Source organism: Saimiri boliviensis, chromosome 10 (genome assembly GCF_048565385.1).
Source record: "Saimiri boliviensis isolate mSaiBol1 chromosome 10, mSaiBol1.pri, whole genome shotgun sequence".
Taxonomy (NCBI): Eukaryota; Metazoa; Chordata; class Mammalia; order Primates; family Cebidae; genus Saimiri; species Saimiri boliviensis.
Genome location: NC_133458.1, coordinates 54,172,685 through 54,185,885, shown reverse-complemented (window position 1 = coordinate 54,185,885; position 13,201 = coordinate 54,172,685). Strand labels below are relative to the sequence as shown.

General features: G+C 37.7%; 1 protein-coding gene across 4 annotated transcripts in view; it reads right to left on the bottom strand.

Annotated features, from left to right (window-relative positions):
- Positions 1-13,201, bottom strand: part of PTPN12 (protein tyrosine phosphatase non-receptor type 12) — a 115,948-nt gene that overhangs the window by 41,533 nt on the left and 61,214 nt on the right. For all 4 annotated transcript variants that reach the window (XM_003921134.4, XM_074379302.1, XM_074379301.1 and 1 more), the window contains exons 7-8: positions 8,295-8,354; positions 5,463-5,605 (exon numbers count right to left, since the gene is read on the bottom strand). In XM_003921134.4, the coding sequence (XP_003921183.1) occupies positions 5,463-5,605; positions 8,295-8,354 (203 nt within the window). The remainder of the gene's footprint in view (positions 1-5,462; positions 5,606-8,294; positions 8,355-13,201) is intronic.

Sequence of the window (13,201 nt, the reverse complement as noted above, 5' to 3'; positions counted from 1 at the left end):
ATCGCCATCATTTCAATCTATAGAAGGTATAGGAAAGGTGCAGAATGCTACAAGCCCTAGAAAATAGATTGAGCAACAGCAGTGATTTCATCAAAAGAACAAGACAATGATATGCTCTCATATCCCAAAAAAACTAATGGGAGCTGGGGAATGTAGAGTAACATACCACAGGTTTTTTATTTTAAAACATGACAGGCTGGGCTGGGCGCGGTGGCTCAAGCCGGTAATCCCAGCACTTTGGGAGGCCGAGGCGGGTGGATCACGTGGTCAAGAGATCGAGACCATCCTGGTCAACATGGTGAAACCCCGTCTCTACTAAAAATACAAAAAATTAGGTGGGCATGGTGGCGCGTGCCTGTAATCCCAGCTACTCAGGAGGCTGAGGCAGGAGAATCGCCTGAACCTAGGAGGCGGAGGTTGCGGTGAGCCGAGATCGCGCCATTGCACTCCAGCCTGGGTAACAAGAGGGAAACTCCGTCTCAAAAAAAACAAAAAACAAAAACAAAAACAAAAAACATGACAGGCTGGGCGCGGTTGCTCACAACTGTAATCCCAGCACTTTAGAGGTCAATGTGAGTGGATCACCAGAGGTCAGGAGCTCGAGACCAGCCTGGTCAACATGGTAAACCATGTCTCTACTAAAGATACAAAAAAAATTAGCCAGGCATGGTGGTGGGAACCTGTAATCCCAGCTACTTGGGAGGCTGAGGCAGGAGAATCACCTGAACCTGGGAGGCAGAGGCTGTAGTGAGCCAAGATCACACCATTGCACTCCAACTTGGGCAACAGAGTGAGACTCCGTTTCAAAAAAAAAAAAAAGAAAGAAGAAAGAAAGAAACACATGACAAAAATATTTGAAAACAACTGCTTCTCAGCTCAAAAAAGGCTTATGTATGCCAAACAGGCAGAAGACAGGAAAAACCATCTTACTTACAACATGACTAAAAGTTAATATCCTCAATATATAAAGAATTTGTATAATTATTAAAAGATGAGGCTGGGTACAGTGGCTCATGCTTATAATTCCAACAATTTGGGAGGCCAAGGTGGGCGGATCACCTGAGGTTGGGAGTTTAAGACCAGCCTGACCAACATGGAGAAACCCCATCTTTACTAAAAAATACAAAATTAGCCGGGCATGGTGGCTCATGCCTGTAATCCCAGTTACTTGGGAGGCTGAGGCAGGAGAATAACTTGAACCCGGGAGGCAGAGGTTTTGAGCCAATATCATGCCATTGCACTCCAGCCTAAGCAAAGAAAGTAAAATTCTGGCTCAAAATAATAATAATAATAATAATAATAATAAAGATGAATGTCTGCTATTTAATAGTAGGCAAAGCATACAAACAAGAAATTCACAGAATATAAACAAGGAAGAAAAAAAACCGTTGCCATTCACACAGGCATTTAAAGAGAAAACAAAGGCCAGGCATGGTGGCTCACACCTATAATCCCAGCATATGGAAGTCCAAGGCAGGTAGATCATGAGGTCAGAAGTTCAAGACCAGTCTGGCCAAAACAGAGAAACCCCATCTCTACTAAAAATACAAAAAATTAGCTGGGTGTGGTGGTGCGTCTGTAATCCCAGCTACCTGGGAGGCTGAGACAGGAGAATTGCGTTAACCCGGAAGGTCAAGGTTACAGTGAGCCAAGATCATGCCACTACACTCAAGCCCAAGCAACAAAGCAAGATTTCATTAAAAAAAAAAAAAAAAAAAAGGCAAACAGAAAGATAACACACAGTATTGGGGAAGGTATAGGAAATAGGTACTCCCACATACTGCCAGTAGTAGGATTAAGTGGCGTCAATTTTCTAGATAGCACATTAAAAAATACTCATTAAAATACTTTAAAAGTTTATATCCTTTAACCAAGAAATCTCACTTCTGGATATTTATCCAATAATACATTTATCCTAATAACTGCAGATGTGCTCAAAGATTTAACAACAAGACTGGCCAGTTAAGCAAATCAAAAACAAAAAAGAGAGTGGCCACTGAGCACTTAAACTGTTGTTTAAAATAGATGAAAAAGAATGGGGAGAAAGGTAATAAATTAAATAGCAAAGAGTAAGGTTAAATATATAGTGCAGTTATTGCATACTGTAGAATAATATTTACATGATCTAGAAAAATGTACATGACATACTGAATGGGGAAACATTCTTTTAAAACAATACTACATATACAGGCCAGGAGTAATGGATCATGCCTGTTATCCCAGCACTTTGGGAGGCCAACGAGGGTGGATCACCTGAGGTCAGGAGTTGGAGACCAGCCTGGCCAACATAGTGAAACCCTATCTCTACTAAAAATACAACAATTAGCTGGATGTAGTGGCATGCGCCTGTAATCCCACCTACTCGGGAGGTGGAGGCAGGAGAATCGCTTGAACCCAGAAGGCGGAGGTTGCAGTGAGCCGAAACTGTGCCACTGCACTCCAGCCAGGGCAACAAGAGTGAAACTCGGTCAAACAAAACAAAACAATACCATACACACACATAAACACACTGAAAGGACACATTCTTGAGTTTTAACAATGGTTATCTACAGCGGAACTAGTGGAAAGAAAAAGAATTTCCTTCCTTTTATGGATGTGTTTTCTAAGTCATTGCAGTTAACAAATTGTTTTGGTTGTTTAAAAATATTTAATGGTCAATTTATTTTTTGATGAAAAGCCTTCCTAAACAAATGAATTTATAATTGAACAGGAAATAATTTTAACTAACTTGTAAGAAGTGAAAGCAATTTCTTTATCTTTTAATTCTATAATTAAATATATTATTTTTAACTAGTCAATTCTACTTAATTAAATGGTCAACTAACCCCTGAATTAACCACAGAAAAAAATTTTGTGTATTGTTTTTTTTGATACGAAGTCTCACTGTTGCCCAGACTGGAGTGCAATGGTGTGATCTCAGCTCACTGTAGCCTCTACTTCCCAAGTTCAAGTGATTCTCCTGCCTCAGTCTCCTGAGTAGCTGGAACTATAAGTGCACGCCACCTTACCCAGCTAATTTTTGAATTTTTACTAGAGAAGAGGTTTCACCATGTTGACCAGGATGGTCTCTATCTCTTGACCTCATGATCCACCCGCTTCGGCCTCCCAAAGTTCTGGGATTACAGGTGTGAGCCACTGCGCCTGGCAGAAAAAAGTTGTTTTAATGAACCAAGTTGTTAACTGACTCCCACATCTCTACCAGCAAGTTACTTTCCTGGTCCATAAATAAAAAGCAGCCCTTTTACTTCATTAATTATAAGCATTACAATCAGACTAAGTGAACAAGAAAACTATTTTCAGCGCTTCAACTCCACTGAAAAAATATTTTAACTATGTAAATAATCAAAAACCTCTAAGTTTGAAAAATCTCATTTACTTTTTATAACAAATGTGAATGCAGATAACAAGTGTCTTAGAGAAATAAACTGATAGCAGTCTTATGAAATAAGTATTATGACTGTAAGGCTTTTAGAAGAATCTAATGTAAACTAAAAATTCAGAGAAGAAAAACTGACTAAGGATTCAAGTAGCTTCTGCTAGGTAGAAACCAATACCTATATAATAAAATTCCAAAAATTAGGTTTCAAAATACCCTATATATCACCCATATCATAATGATACCTATATTCTTTTTTTTAGGAGATAGGGTCTACTATGTCACCCAGGCTGGAGTGCAGTAGTGCAATCACAGCTTACTGCAGCCTCAAACTTCTGGGTTTAAGCAATCCTCCTGCCTCGGCCTTCCAAAGCACTAAGCCACTACACCCAGCCATGACACCTATTGCAAACATTTAATATTTTCTCAACTAATTCAATTTTGTGCTTTTCCTTTTAAAAGGGTATTTTCCATTACATTCCTAAATCCACAACACAAATTTATATTTGCATTATGTACTGTACATAACGTATACATATACCTATATGTGTATATGTATATATCTATTAGGTATATTTAGCTTTGTATTACATGTGAATGTATTAGCTACATATTACATATTTAGCTTTGTATTATTTGTATCATGAGAATGACCAGATGACAGAAATAAGCCAAAATGTTAGATCAAGAAAAACTGGTTATCTTAAACTGATTTCTCTTAGATAAAATTATATTAGAATTAACTCCCTTCTAGAATACTAAATTAACTGCCCCCTGAGAATAAATCATCTCATGTTCATTCCCCTAAAAGTCAAAGGCAGAGTTGATATAACTTCTCAACCCATCTAAATGAGTAATTTTGCAAAACCTAACTGAACTTCAAATATTATTTGAATATACGAAAAGATTTCCATTGAGCAATTTAAAGTAGACATGCCTATACCTGTACTTTCATATTCAGAGGTAGCTTATTTAACAAGGTCAGTAATCACTGAATTTAAATGTAATGCTTATAATGAAGTAATACACTATAAAACTTAATAAAAATTATCTAGTAAATGTGTATCAACAGTTTTTATTACTTTACTATAAAACTCCTGTCTGGCCAGGCACGGTGGCTCACATCTGTAATCCAAGCACTTTGAGAGGCCGAGGTGGCTGGATCATGAGGTCAAGAGTTCGAGACCAGTATGGCCAATATGGTGAAACCCCAACTCAACTAAAAATACAAAAATCATCCAAGTGTGGTAATGTGCGCCTGTAATCCTAACTATTTGGGAGGATGAGGCAGAAGAAGTGTTTGAACCCAGGAGGCAGAGGTTGCATTGAGCTGAGATGGTGCCACTGCACTCCACCCTGGGCAACAGAGCAAGACTCTGTTTCAAAAAAAAAAGAAAGTCATGTTGCCAGGCATAGTGGCTTATGCCTATAATCCCAAAGCTCTTGGAGAGCAAAGAAGGAGAATCACTTGAGGACAGGAGTTAGGATCCGCCTGAGCAACAGAGCAATACCTGGTCTCTTAAAAAAAAAAAAATTAGTTCAGTGTGGTAGCACACACCTGTAGTCCTAGCTACTTGGGAAGCTGAGGCAAAAGGATCACTTAAGGCCAAGAGTTTGAGTTTACAGTGAACTATGATTGTACCACTCCACTCCAGCTTGGGCATCAGAGCGATATGCTGTTTATAAAAATCTCATGTCAGTGTTTATCAGGAATGAAAATTGCTTGGTCATGGTTTCAGGGAAATTGATTAAAAGAAAATACTACTACATTGACTTTAAAAAATAGAGCATGATGAGCATCTGAGATTATATGCTCTAATCAGTGAACAGTAAAAATAATACGTTCAATAGCTTTCCACCATGTGAATACTATTTTCAGATAGATGATCCTGTTTTAATGCAACAATAAACAGTCTGTCAACCAGATTAGACCACGTTAATTTACAAGGCCCTAGTCCCAAACGTTATATCAAGGCTAGGAGAAATTCAAGATTACTATAATATTGATGCAAAAATAAAACCTTATGTAACATCAAACTTAAATCAAAAATATTGTTATTTATAAACTTGGGAAATTCTTCTGTACCTGCAATGAATACAAATAGGAACATCTTCATGTTCTTGATATTTCCTCATTAAGCTTATCATGTCCAGAATAGAATCAAACGATGAAGGAACATCATGGTCTGGCCAGTTCACATAATGAAACTGATACAGCCTACGAGATTCCTTCGAGAAAAACAGAAAGTCAACAATTAGGAAAATATTTCACAAAATTTAAAGCTGCACCTCTCATTTAACTGCCATTCCTAAGAAATTTATGTGGCATTTAGCACTGCTTTTAAAAAAACCCAAATAAATAATAGCCAACACTTATTGACTATTTACCACATGCCAAGTATCTAAGGGCTTCACATGTAACAATTTATTTAATTTCCATGAGGAAAATACTGTTAATACTACCCTCATTTTATAACTGGGACACACAGATAAAATAACTTGCCCAAAGTTTCAAAAGAAGTGACAAACGTGGGCTCTAAACCAGGCAGTTCTACTTCCAGAGCATGTACTTTAAACATTACACTATATATACTATTTAACCAATCCACACTATTGAATGGATGAGCAATATACCACAACCACTATGTTAGAGTAATATCCATTGTAATTAGAAGACTAATAGAACATAAACGCAAAAAGAACTGAGAGATGAATCTGTCTAATCCTAAACTCACTTGTCTTCTTACATATTAGTGGTTCTCAATGTATGGTTTGGGTAACCCCCCACACTTTTTACGGGGTCTATAAGCTTTCAATAATTTTCAGAATAATACTAAAATGTTACTTGCCTTATTCTTTAACGGGCAATACAATATATGCTTATATATTCATGTTTTTAAAACATTTCTCAGTTTTAATTTCAAATCTAGTACATACTGAAAGATACAACCCACAGAAACAAAAACTCTTTAGGATCCTCAATAACTCTGAAGAATGTAAAGGAGTACTGGTGTCAAATGTTTTTTGAGAATGGTTATTGTAGAACAATATTCGGAATCTAAGAGTAATACTCGGAATCTACGCAAAACCATATTCAAATTCTACTTAAAAGCTTCTGTATCTTCATCTATGTGCATTGGACATAATATTATCTGGATAATATGCATTTAGGAGAATTGAGATGTCTGACCTACTACAGAAATTCAAAAAGGTAATTATTATTACTGTAGATTAAAAAATTAGCAACCAGGCCAGACTCAGTGGTTCACACCTGTAATCCCAACACTTTGGGAGGCCAACCCAAGAGGCAAGATCACTTAAGGCCAGGAGTTTGACAGCAGCCTAAGCAACACAGCAAGACTTCATTTCTATAAACTATAAAAAATTTAGCTGGGTTTGGTGGCTCATGCCTGCAGTCTCATATACTCAGAAGGCTAAGGTGGGAGAACTGCTTGAGTTCAGAAGTTCAAGTTCAGCCTTGGCAATATATAATGAGACCTTGCTGCATTTAAAAAAAAAAAAAGGTAGGGGTGGGCAGAGCAGTGAGCCTCAACTAAAAAGAATATATATCTAAATGAAGACTTAGCTTTGATGGTGACTTTTCTTTAACAAATTGTAAACTAATAAAACAGGGTAATAATTATATAAACAATGCAATAATCTGCTTACTGTAATAGAGGAAAAATATTTGCGGCAAAGAAGGCATAACTACTCCAAATTTAATACATTTAGGTAATGCTATAATTAACACTATTATATAATGTGATGAGCAGAAATGTCAAGACACTAAATAAAATTAATACACTCCCATTTTCATCTTTATAACTAAAAAATCAGCAAATTTCCTTAACTATGTTAAATAACATGGTATGCTATTTATATAGCTTCTTTATTTTTTTAGTTGCCAAAAGTTTATTAGTTTGCAAAAATGTGCTTTAAAAATAAAAATTCCTGATACTTTTTTAACTTACAAAAAACCTATAAAGCAGATATAAAGCAAAACAATTTTCTAGCAAACCCATTTTACCAAATAAAACATTTAGGCAGTAGTAAGGATTCTGGTTTCTATTTTATTTTTTAAAATTTATTTTATTTTTTGAGACAGAGTCTTGCTCTGTCGCCCAGGGTGGAGCGCAGTGGCACACGGAGACAGGCTGCAGTGAGCCAAGACTGCACCACCGCACCATCTCCCAGGCTCAAACAATTCTCCTGCCTCAGCCTTCCAAGTAGCTGGGATTATAGGTGTGCACCACCACGCCTGGTTATTTTTGTTATTTTTTTAGTAGAGATGGGGCTTTGCCATGTTGGCCAGGCTGGTCTTGAACTCCTGGCCTCAAGTGATCTGACTGCCTCAGCCTCCCAAAGTGCTGGGGATTTCAGGCATGAGCCACCACAACTGGCCTCAACTTTTATTTCAGATTAAAGGGTACATGTGCAGGTCACATGAGTATATTGTGTAACACTGAGGTCTGGGATACAAATGATCCTATCACTCAGGTATTAGGCTTACTACCCAATATGTGGTTTTTCAGTCCATGCTCCCCTCCCTCTCTGTATCTTCTCTATTCTCAAACCATTCTCTATTCTCAAACTATTCTCAAAAATGTTTTTGAGAAAGAGTCTTGTTCTGTTGCCTAGGCTGGAATGCAGCGGCACAATTAAGGCTCACTGCAGCCTCAATCTCCTGGGCTCAGCCTTCTGAGTGAGTGGGACTATGGACACATGCCACCATGCCTGGCTGACTTTTTCCTTTTTGTAGAGAGAAGATCTCACTATGTTGCCCAGACTAGTCTTGAACCCCTCGACTCAAGTCACCCTCCAGCTTCAGTCTCCCAAAGTGATGGGAATACAGGCATGAGCCACTGCACCTGGCCTGGAAACTATTCTTAGAGACAATCTATAAACAGAAAGTACCTACATTTTGAAATTCAAGTAAGAGTGTCCTAATGAAGTAGTCTGTTCTTGCTTGTTCATCCTCCTAAATAAAGAGAAACATTTGTAAGTCAGTGAAAACACCAAAACAAAAAGACATATCAAAACAAAATACATGTATTAAAGTCTACAACATAAAATTAATCTTTAAAATTCCAGATGTACCTGACCATTATTTTAAAAATTCTAAAAGTCATCAATTTGCAGACGTTTGAGGTGACAAGACATGCTAATTATCCTGATTTGATCATTCCACATTGTAAATTATACATATATGTACCAAAATCACACTGTATCCCATTAATAAGTATAGATATTATAAGTCAATTAAAAATAATAATAAAGGGAAAAAAAGAGCTAGTAATCCATGAAAAGACATGGGTGAACCCTAAATGTACATTATGAAGTGAAAGAAGCCAATCTGTAAAGACTACATACTGTATGATTCAAACTGTATGACTTCTGTGCTGGGAGCAATGGCTCATACCTATAATCCCAGCACTTTGGGAGGCCAAAGTAAGTGGATCACTTGAGGTCAGAGTTTGATACCAGCCTGGCCAACATGGTAAAACTCCATCTCCACTAAAATACAAAAATTAGCTGGACATAGTGGGACACACCAGTAATCCCAGCTACTCAAGGAGGCTGAGGAAGGAGACTCGCTTGAACCCAGGAGGCGGAGGTTACAGTGACCTGAGATATTGCCACTGCACTCCAGCATGGGTGACACAGGGAGACTCCATCTCAAAACAAACTATGTGACTTCTGGAAAAGGCAAAACTATGGAGACAGTAAACATAGTGACTACCTAGGTTTGGGAAAGGGGTGAGAGGAATGAATGAACAGGTGGAGCACAGGACTTTGAGAGCAATGACACTATTCTGTATGATACTACAATGGTGGATACACGTCATCATATATTTGTCCAAACACACAGAATGTATAAAAAGAATGAAGCCTAAAGTAAACTGTGAACTCTTGCTGATAATGACTTGTCAATGTAGGTCTGTGAACTGTAACAAAGGGACTGCTCTGGTAGGGAATGTTGATCATGAGAGGACTATATGCGTGGGGGCGGGGTATATATAGAAAAATCTCTCTACCTTCCTCTCAATTTTGATGTGAATCTAAAAGTGTTCTAAAAAAGGCTGGGGGCGGTGGCTCATGCCTGTAATACAAGTACTTTGGGAGGCTGAGGTAGGTGGATTGCTTTAGCCTAGGAGTTCAAAACCAGCCTAAACAACATGGCAAAACACTTGTCTCTATAAAAAACAAACAAACAAACAAACAAAAACACAAAAATTAGCTCAGGACTGAGGCACAGGCTTGTGGGCTCAGCTACTTGGGAGGTTGAGGTGGGAGGAACAGTGAGTCCAGCAGTTAGGCCGAGGCTACAGTGAGCTGTGACCACACCAATGCATTCCAGTCTGGGTGACACTGAGACTTTCTCAAAACAAAAAACTAAAGAAAATCTTAAGCAAAAAAAAGTCTCGTACCAGAATAGTCTTCTATCAGACAACCTAAACAATATGTACGAATAAGCCAAGTGAATTTGAGAATGGAGTTAAAAAACTTATATAGGCCAGGCGTAGTGGCTCATGCCTGTAATCCCAGCACTTTGGGAGGCCAAAGCAGGGGGTTCATTTGAGGTCAGGAGTTCGAAACCAGCCTAGGCAACATAGTGAAACCCCATCTCTACTAAAAATACAAAAATTAGCTGGATGTGATGGCTATTCAGCTATTCTGGAGGCTGAAGCAGGAGAATCATTTGAACCCAGAAGGCGGAGGTTGCAGGTAGGCGAGATTGTGCCAGCCTAGGCGACAGAGCGAGACTCTGTCTCAAAAACAAACAAACAAACATGTATGTACAGTTAAAAAAAAATCAGTTTATGTGAGTTTTACTTATACCTAAAAAAAAAAAGTATCTAAACAATTTGGCATCTATTATCCAATAAAATATTTAAAAAGTAGTAACCACCCCCAGAATCATGTAACAAAAATAATACAAACAGATTGTCATTCCTCACTATCAACCACCATATACCATCTTCAACCATTTTACCTTTTAATGCATGATTTTCCCTAACATTCAAGTTTCAATTAACTAGATAGCAACTGAAGAAGGAAGGGGAAAGAATACTCCGAATTATTATTATTATTATTATTGTGGTTGATGATAACATAGCCACTTTTAAGGTTTCTCACTGTGATTTAATCAAAGCATTAATCTATACCAGTCTATCACTAAGCAAATTATTATTTCTGCCTTATTGGTTAAAACCACGGATAGTTTAAAACAGGGATTATGAAGAACAATAGTGTATGTTGTTTTATTAATAAAAATAATACTCACTATTATACCTGCCTTTTTTTTAGACAAGACTCTCACTCTGGCGCCAGGCTGGAGTGCAGGCACACGATCTTGGCTCACTGCAACCTCTGACTCCCTGGTTCAAGCAATTCTCCTGCCTCAGCCTCCTAAGCAGCTGGGACTACAGGCATGTACCACCATGCCCAGCTACTTTTTGAAATCACAGTAATTTACTTTGAACTTTTCATATAACATTTGAACTTTTTCAAGTAATATTTCTGTAAAGGACCATATAGTAAATGCTTTTGCTTTTTTTGGACCATAAAAGTCTTTGTCTATCCAACTTTGCTATTGTGATACATAAATCCATAAATTAATGGGCAAAGATGTGTTCTAATAAAACTTTATTTACAAAACAGGCAGTGGGCTAGATGTGACCCTTAGGTAGTGTGCTGATATGTAATCTAAGTGGCTACATGCAGCAACATGTGATTGAGCTGCTGCTAACCAGTCTTCATCCTTACAATACCACTTTACCCTTGTCCTCATCCCACTTCAATAGAGTTCCAGAAAACACTGTCATTTCTCAGTCTCAAACTGCCTGCCAAGTAGTCAAGTGACTATGATTATTTTTACTGACATGCTTTCTATTTATAAATTTGATTTTTGTTTGCAACTAAGTCCATGATAACAAATCCTGAGTTGTCTAAAACAATTACAAGACAAGAAAATACCTTCCAATTTTAAATCATCAAAGAAAATATTTCTTCAGTATGAGTCAACCCTGGCTGACAAATTAAACCAGTCATTACTAATCAAGTCAAACCACTTATCTAGACCTTAGAAGTTATCTACTTTTTTCCTTTTAATAAATCTTTCTCCATTTTTTTCTCTTTGTGAACCACTTATAGAGATATATCTTTTAGTTTAATTGAAAAACCATCCCCTCAAGAATCAATTCATTTTCTAAGTTATAAAACTATTACATTCTTCCCTATATCCATTATTATAAATTGTTGAACATTCTGGACTCCCAAATGTTCAAAAATTTCAAGTTGGTTTGTTGCTGAATGTTAAGTACTGTATTTTTACTTGAATTGCAATATTCACTATAGTTATCCTATTACATCTAAATTTGCAAATGTTTGGCTGGATATGGTGGCTTGTGCCTGTAGTCCTAGTACTTTGAGAGGCCAAAGCAGGCAAACTGCTTGAGCTCAGGAGTTCAAGACCAGCCTGGGCAACATAGGGAGACCCCCGTCTCTACAAAAAACACAAAAATTAGTTTTAGCTCTTGCCAGTAGCCCCAGCTACTCAGGAGGCTGAGGTAGGAGAATCGCTTGAGCCTGGGGGACTGAGGCTGCAGTGGGCCATGATCACACCACTGCACTCCAACGTGGGTGACAGAGCAAAATCCTGTCTCAAAAAGATATATACAAATAAATAAAACTTTTAAAAATAAATAAATTTACAAATATCCAAAACAACCACGGTACACGGAAGTAGGTTTCTACACTGTCGCGGAATCTAATATTACAGAATTCTTTCTGGATTGGTGAAGGAGGGCTGGCGTTTCTTCAGTGAAGTAGACAGTGTGGTGTGTATTGGATGTTATTCATGCCCAATAAAATAAAATGCAGTCGGATTTTTAACCTTTTTAAAAATGCTAAAAATGTCTATTTTGCCCAGGCTAGTCTCAAACTCCTGGGCTCAAGCAATCCTCCCCACCTTAGCCTCCCAAAATGCTGGGATGACAGGGGTGAGCCACAGTGCCTGGCCTAAAAGTTTTACTTACCCCACAAATAGTTAATTCTAATCAGCACCTGAAGAATACTGACTGAATATTACATCCAAAAAGTTCAATTGTGAGTTACAGTTAATATTACAGAAACAATATTGATTCATAAAGCAGACAGCATAATACAGATTCAGTTCTTTCCCTTTCTATGTCAACCTAGAAAGCACTAAATGTTGGGTATATATGACAGAAATCTCTTAAGTATAACTAAGTCATAAAATTATGGAGTTCTTGAACTCAGCAATGACAAGTAAAACCACAGAAATTATATTTCATTTAATCATGGAAAACAAAGTCAAAAACAAGAAACTCTGAGACAGGGAATGTGATAATTTTATCTGTCAACTTGGCTGGGTGACAGTGTGCCCAGAATATTTGGTCAAACATTATTCTAGTTATTTCTGTGAGACTGTTTTTGGAGGAATTAACATTTAAATTGGTAGTCTCTGAGTCAAGCAAACTGTTCTCTGTAATCTTGGTGAGCCTCATCCAATTTGTTGAAGGCCTGAATACAACAAGAGGGATCAATCTGAAGCAAGACAGAATTCTCCAGCAGGCTGTCTTCATCTGCAACATTGGCTCCTCCTGGTTCTACAACAGATTTTTCAAACTACAACTAAACATCAGCTCTCCTGGGTCTCCAGATTATTATCATTCAGACTGGAACTGTAGCATTGGCTCTCTTGGATCTCCAACCTACCCTGCAGATTTTGGACTTGTCAGCCTCCATAACTGCCTGAGCCAATTCCTCAAGATAAACCTCTTTAAATGTATTACACATGCA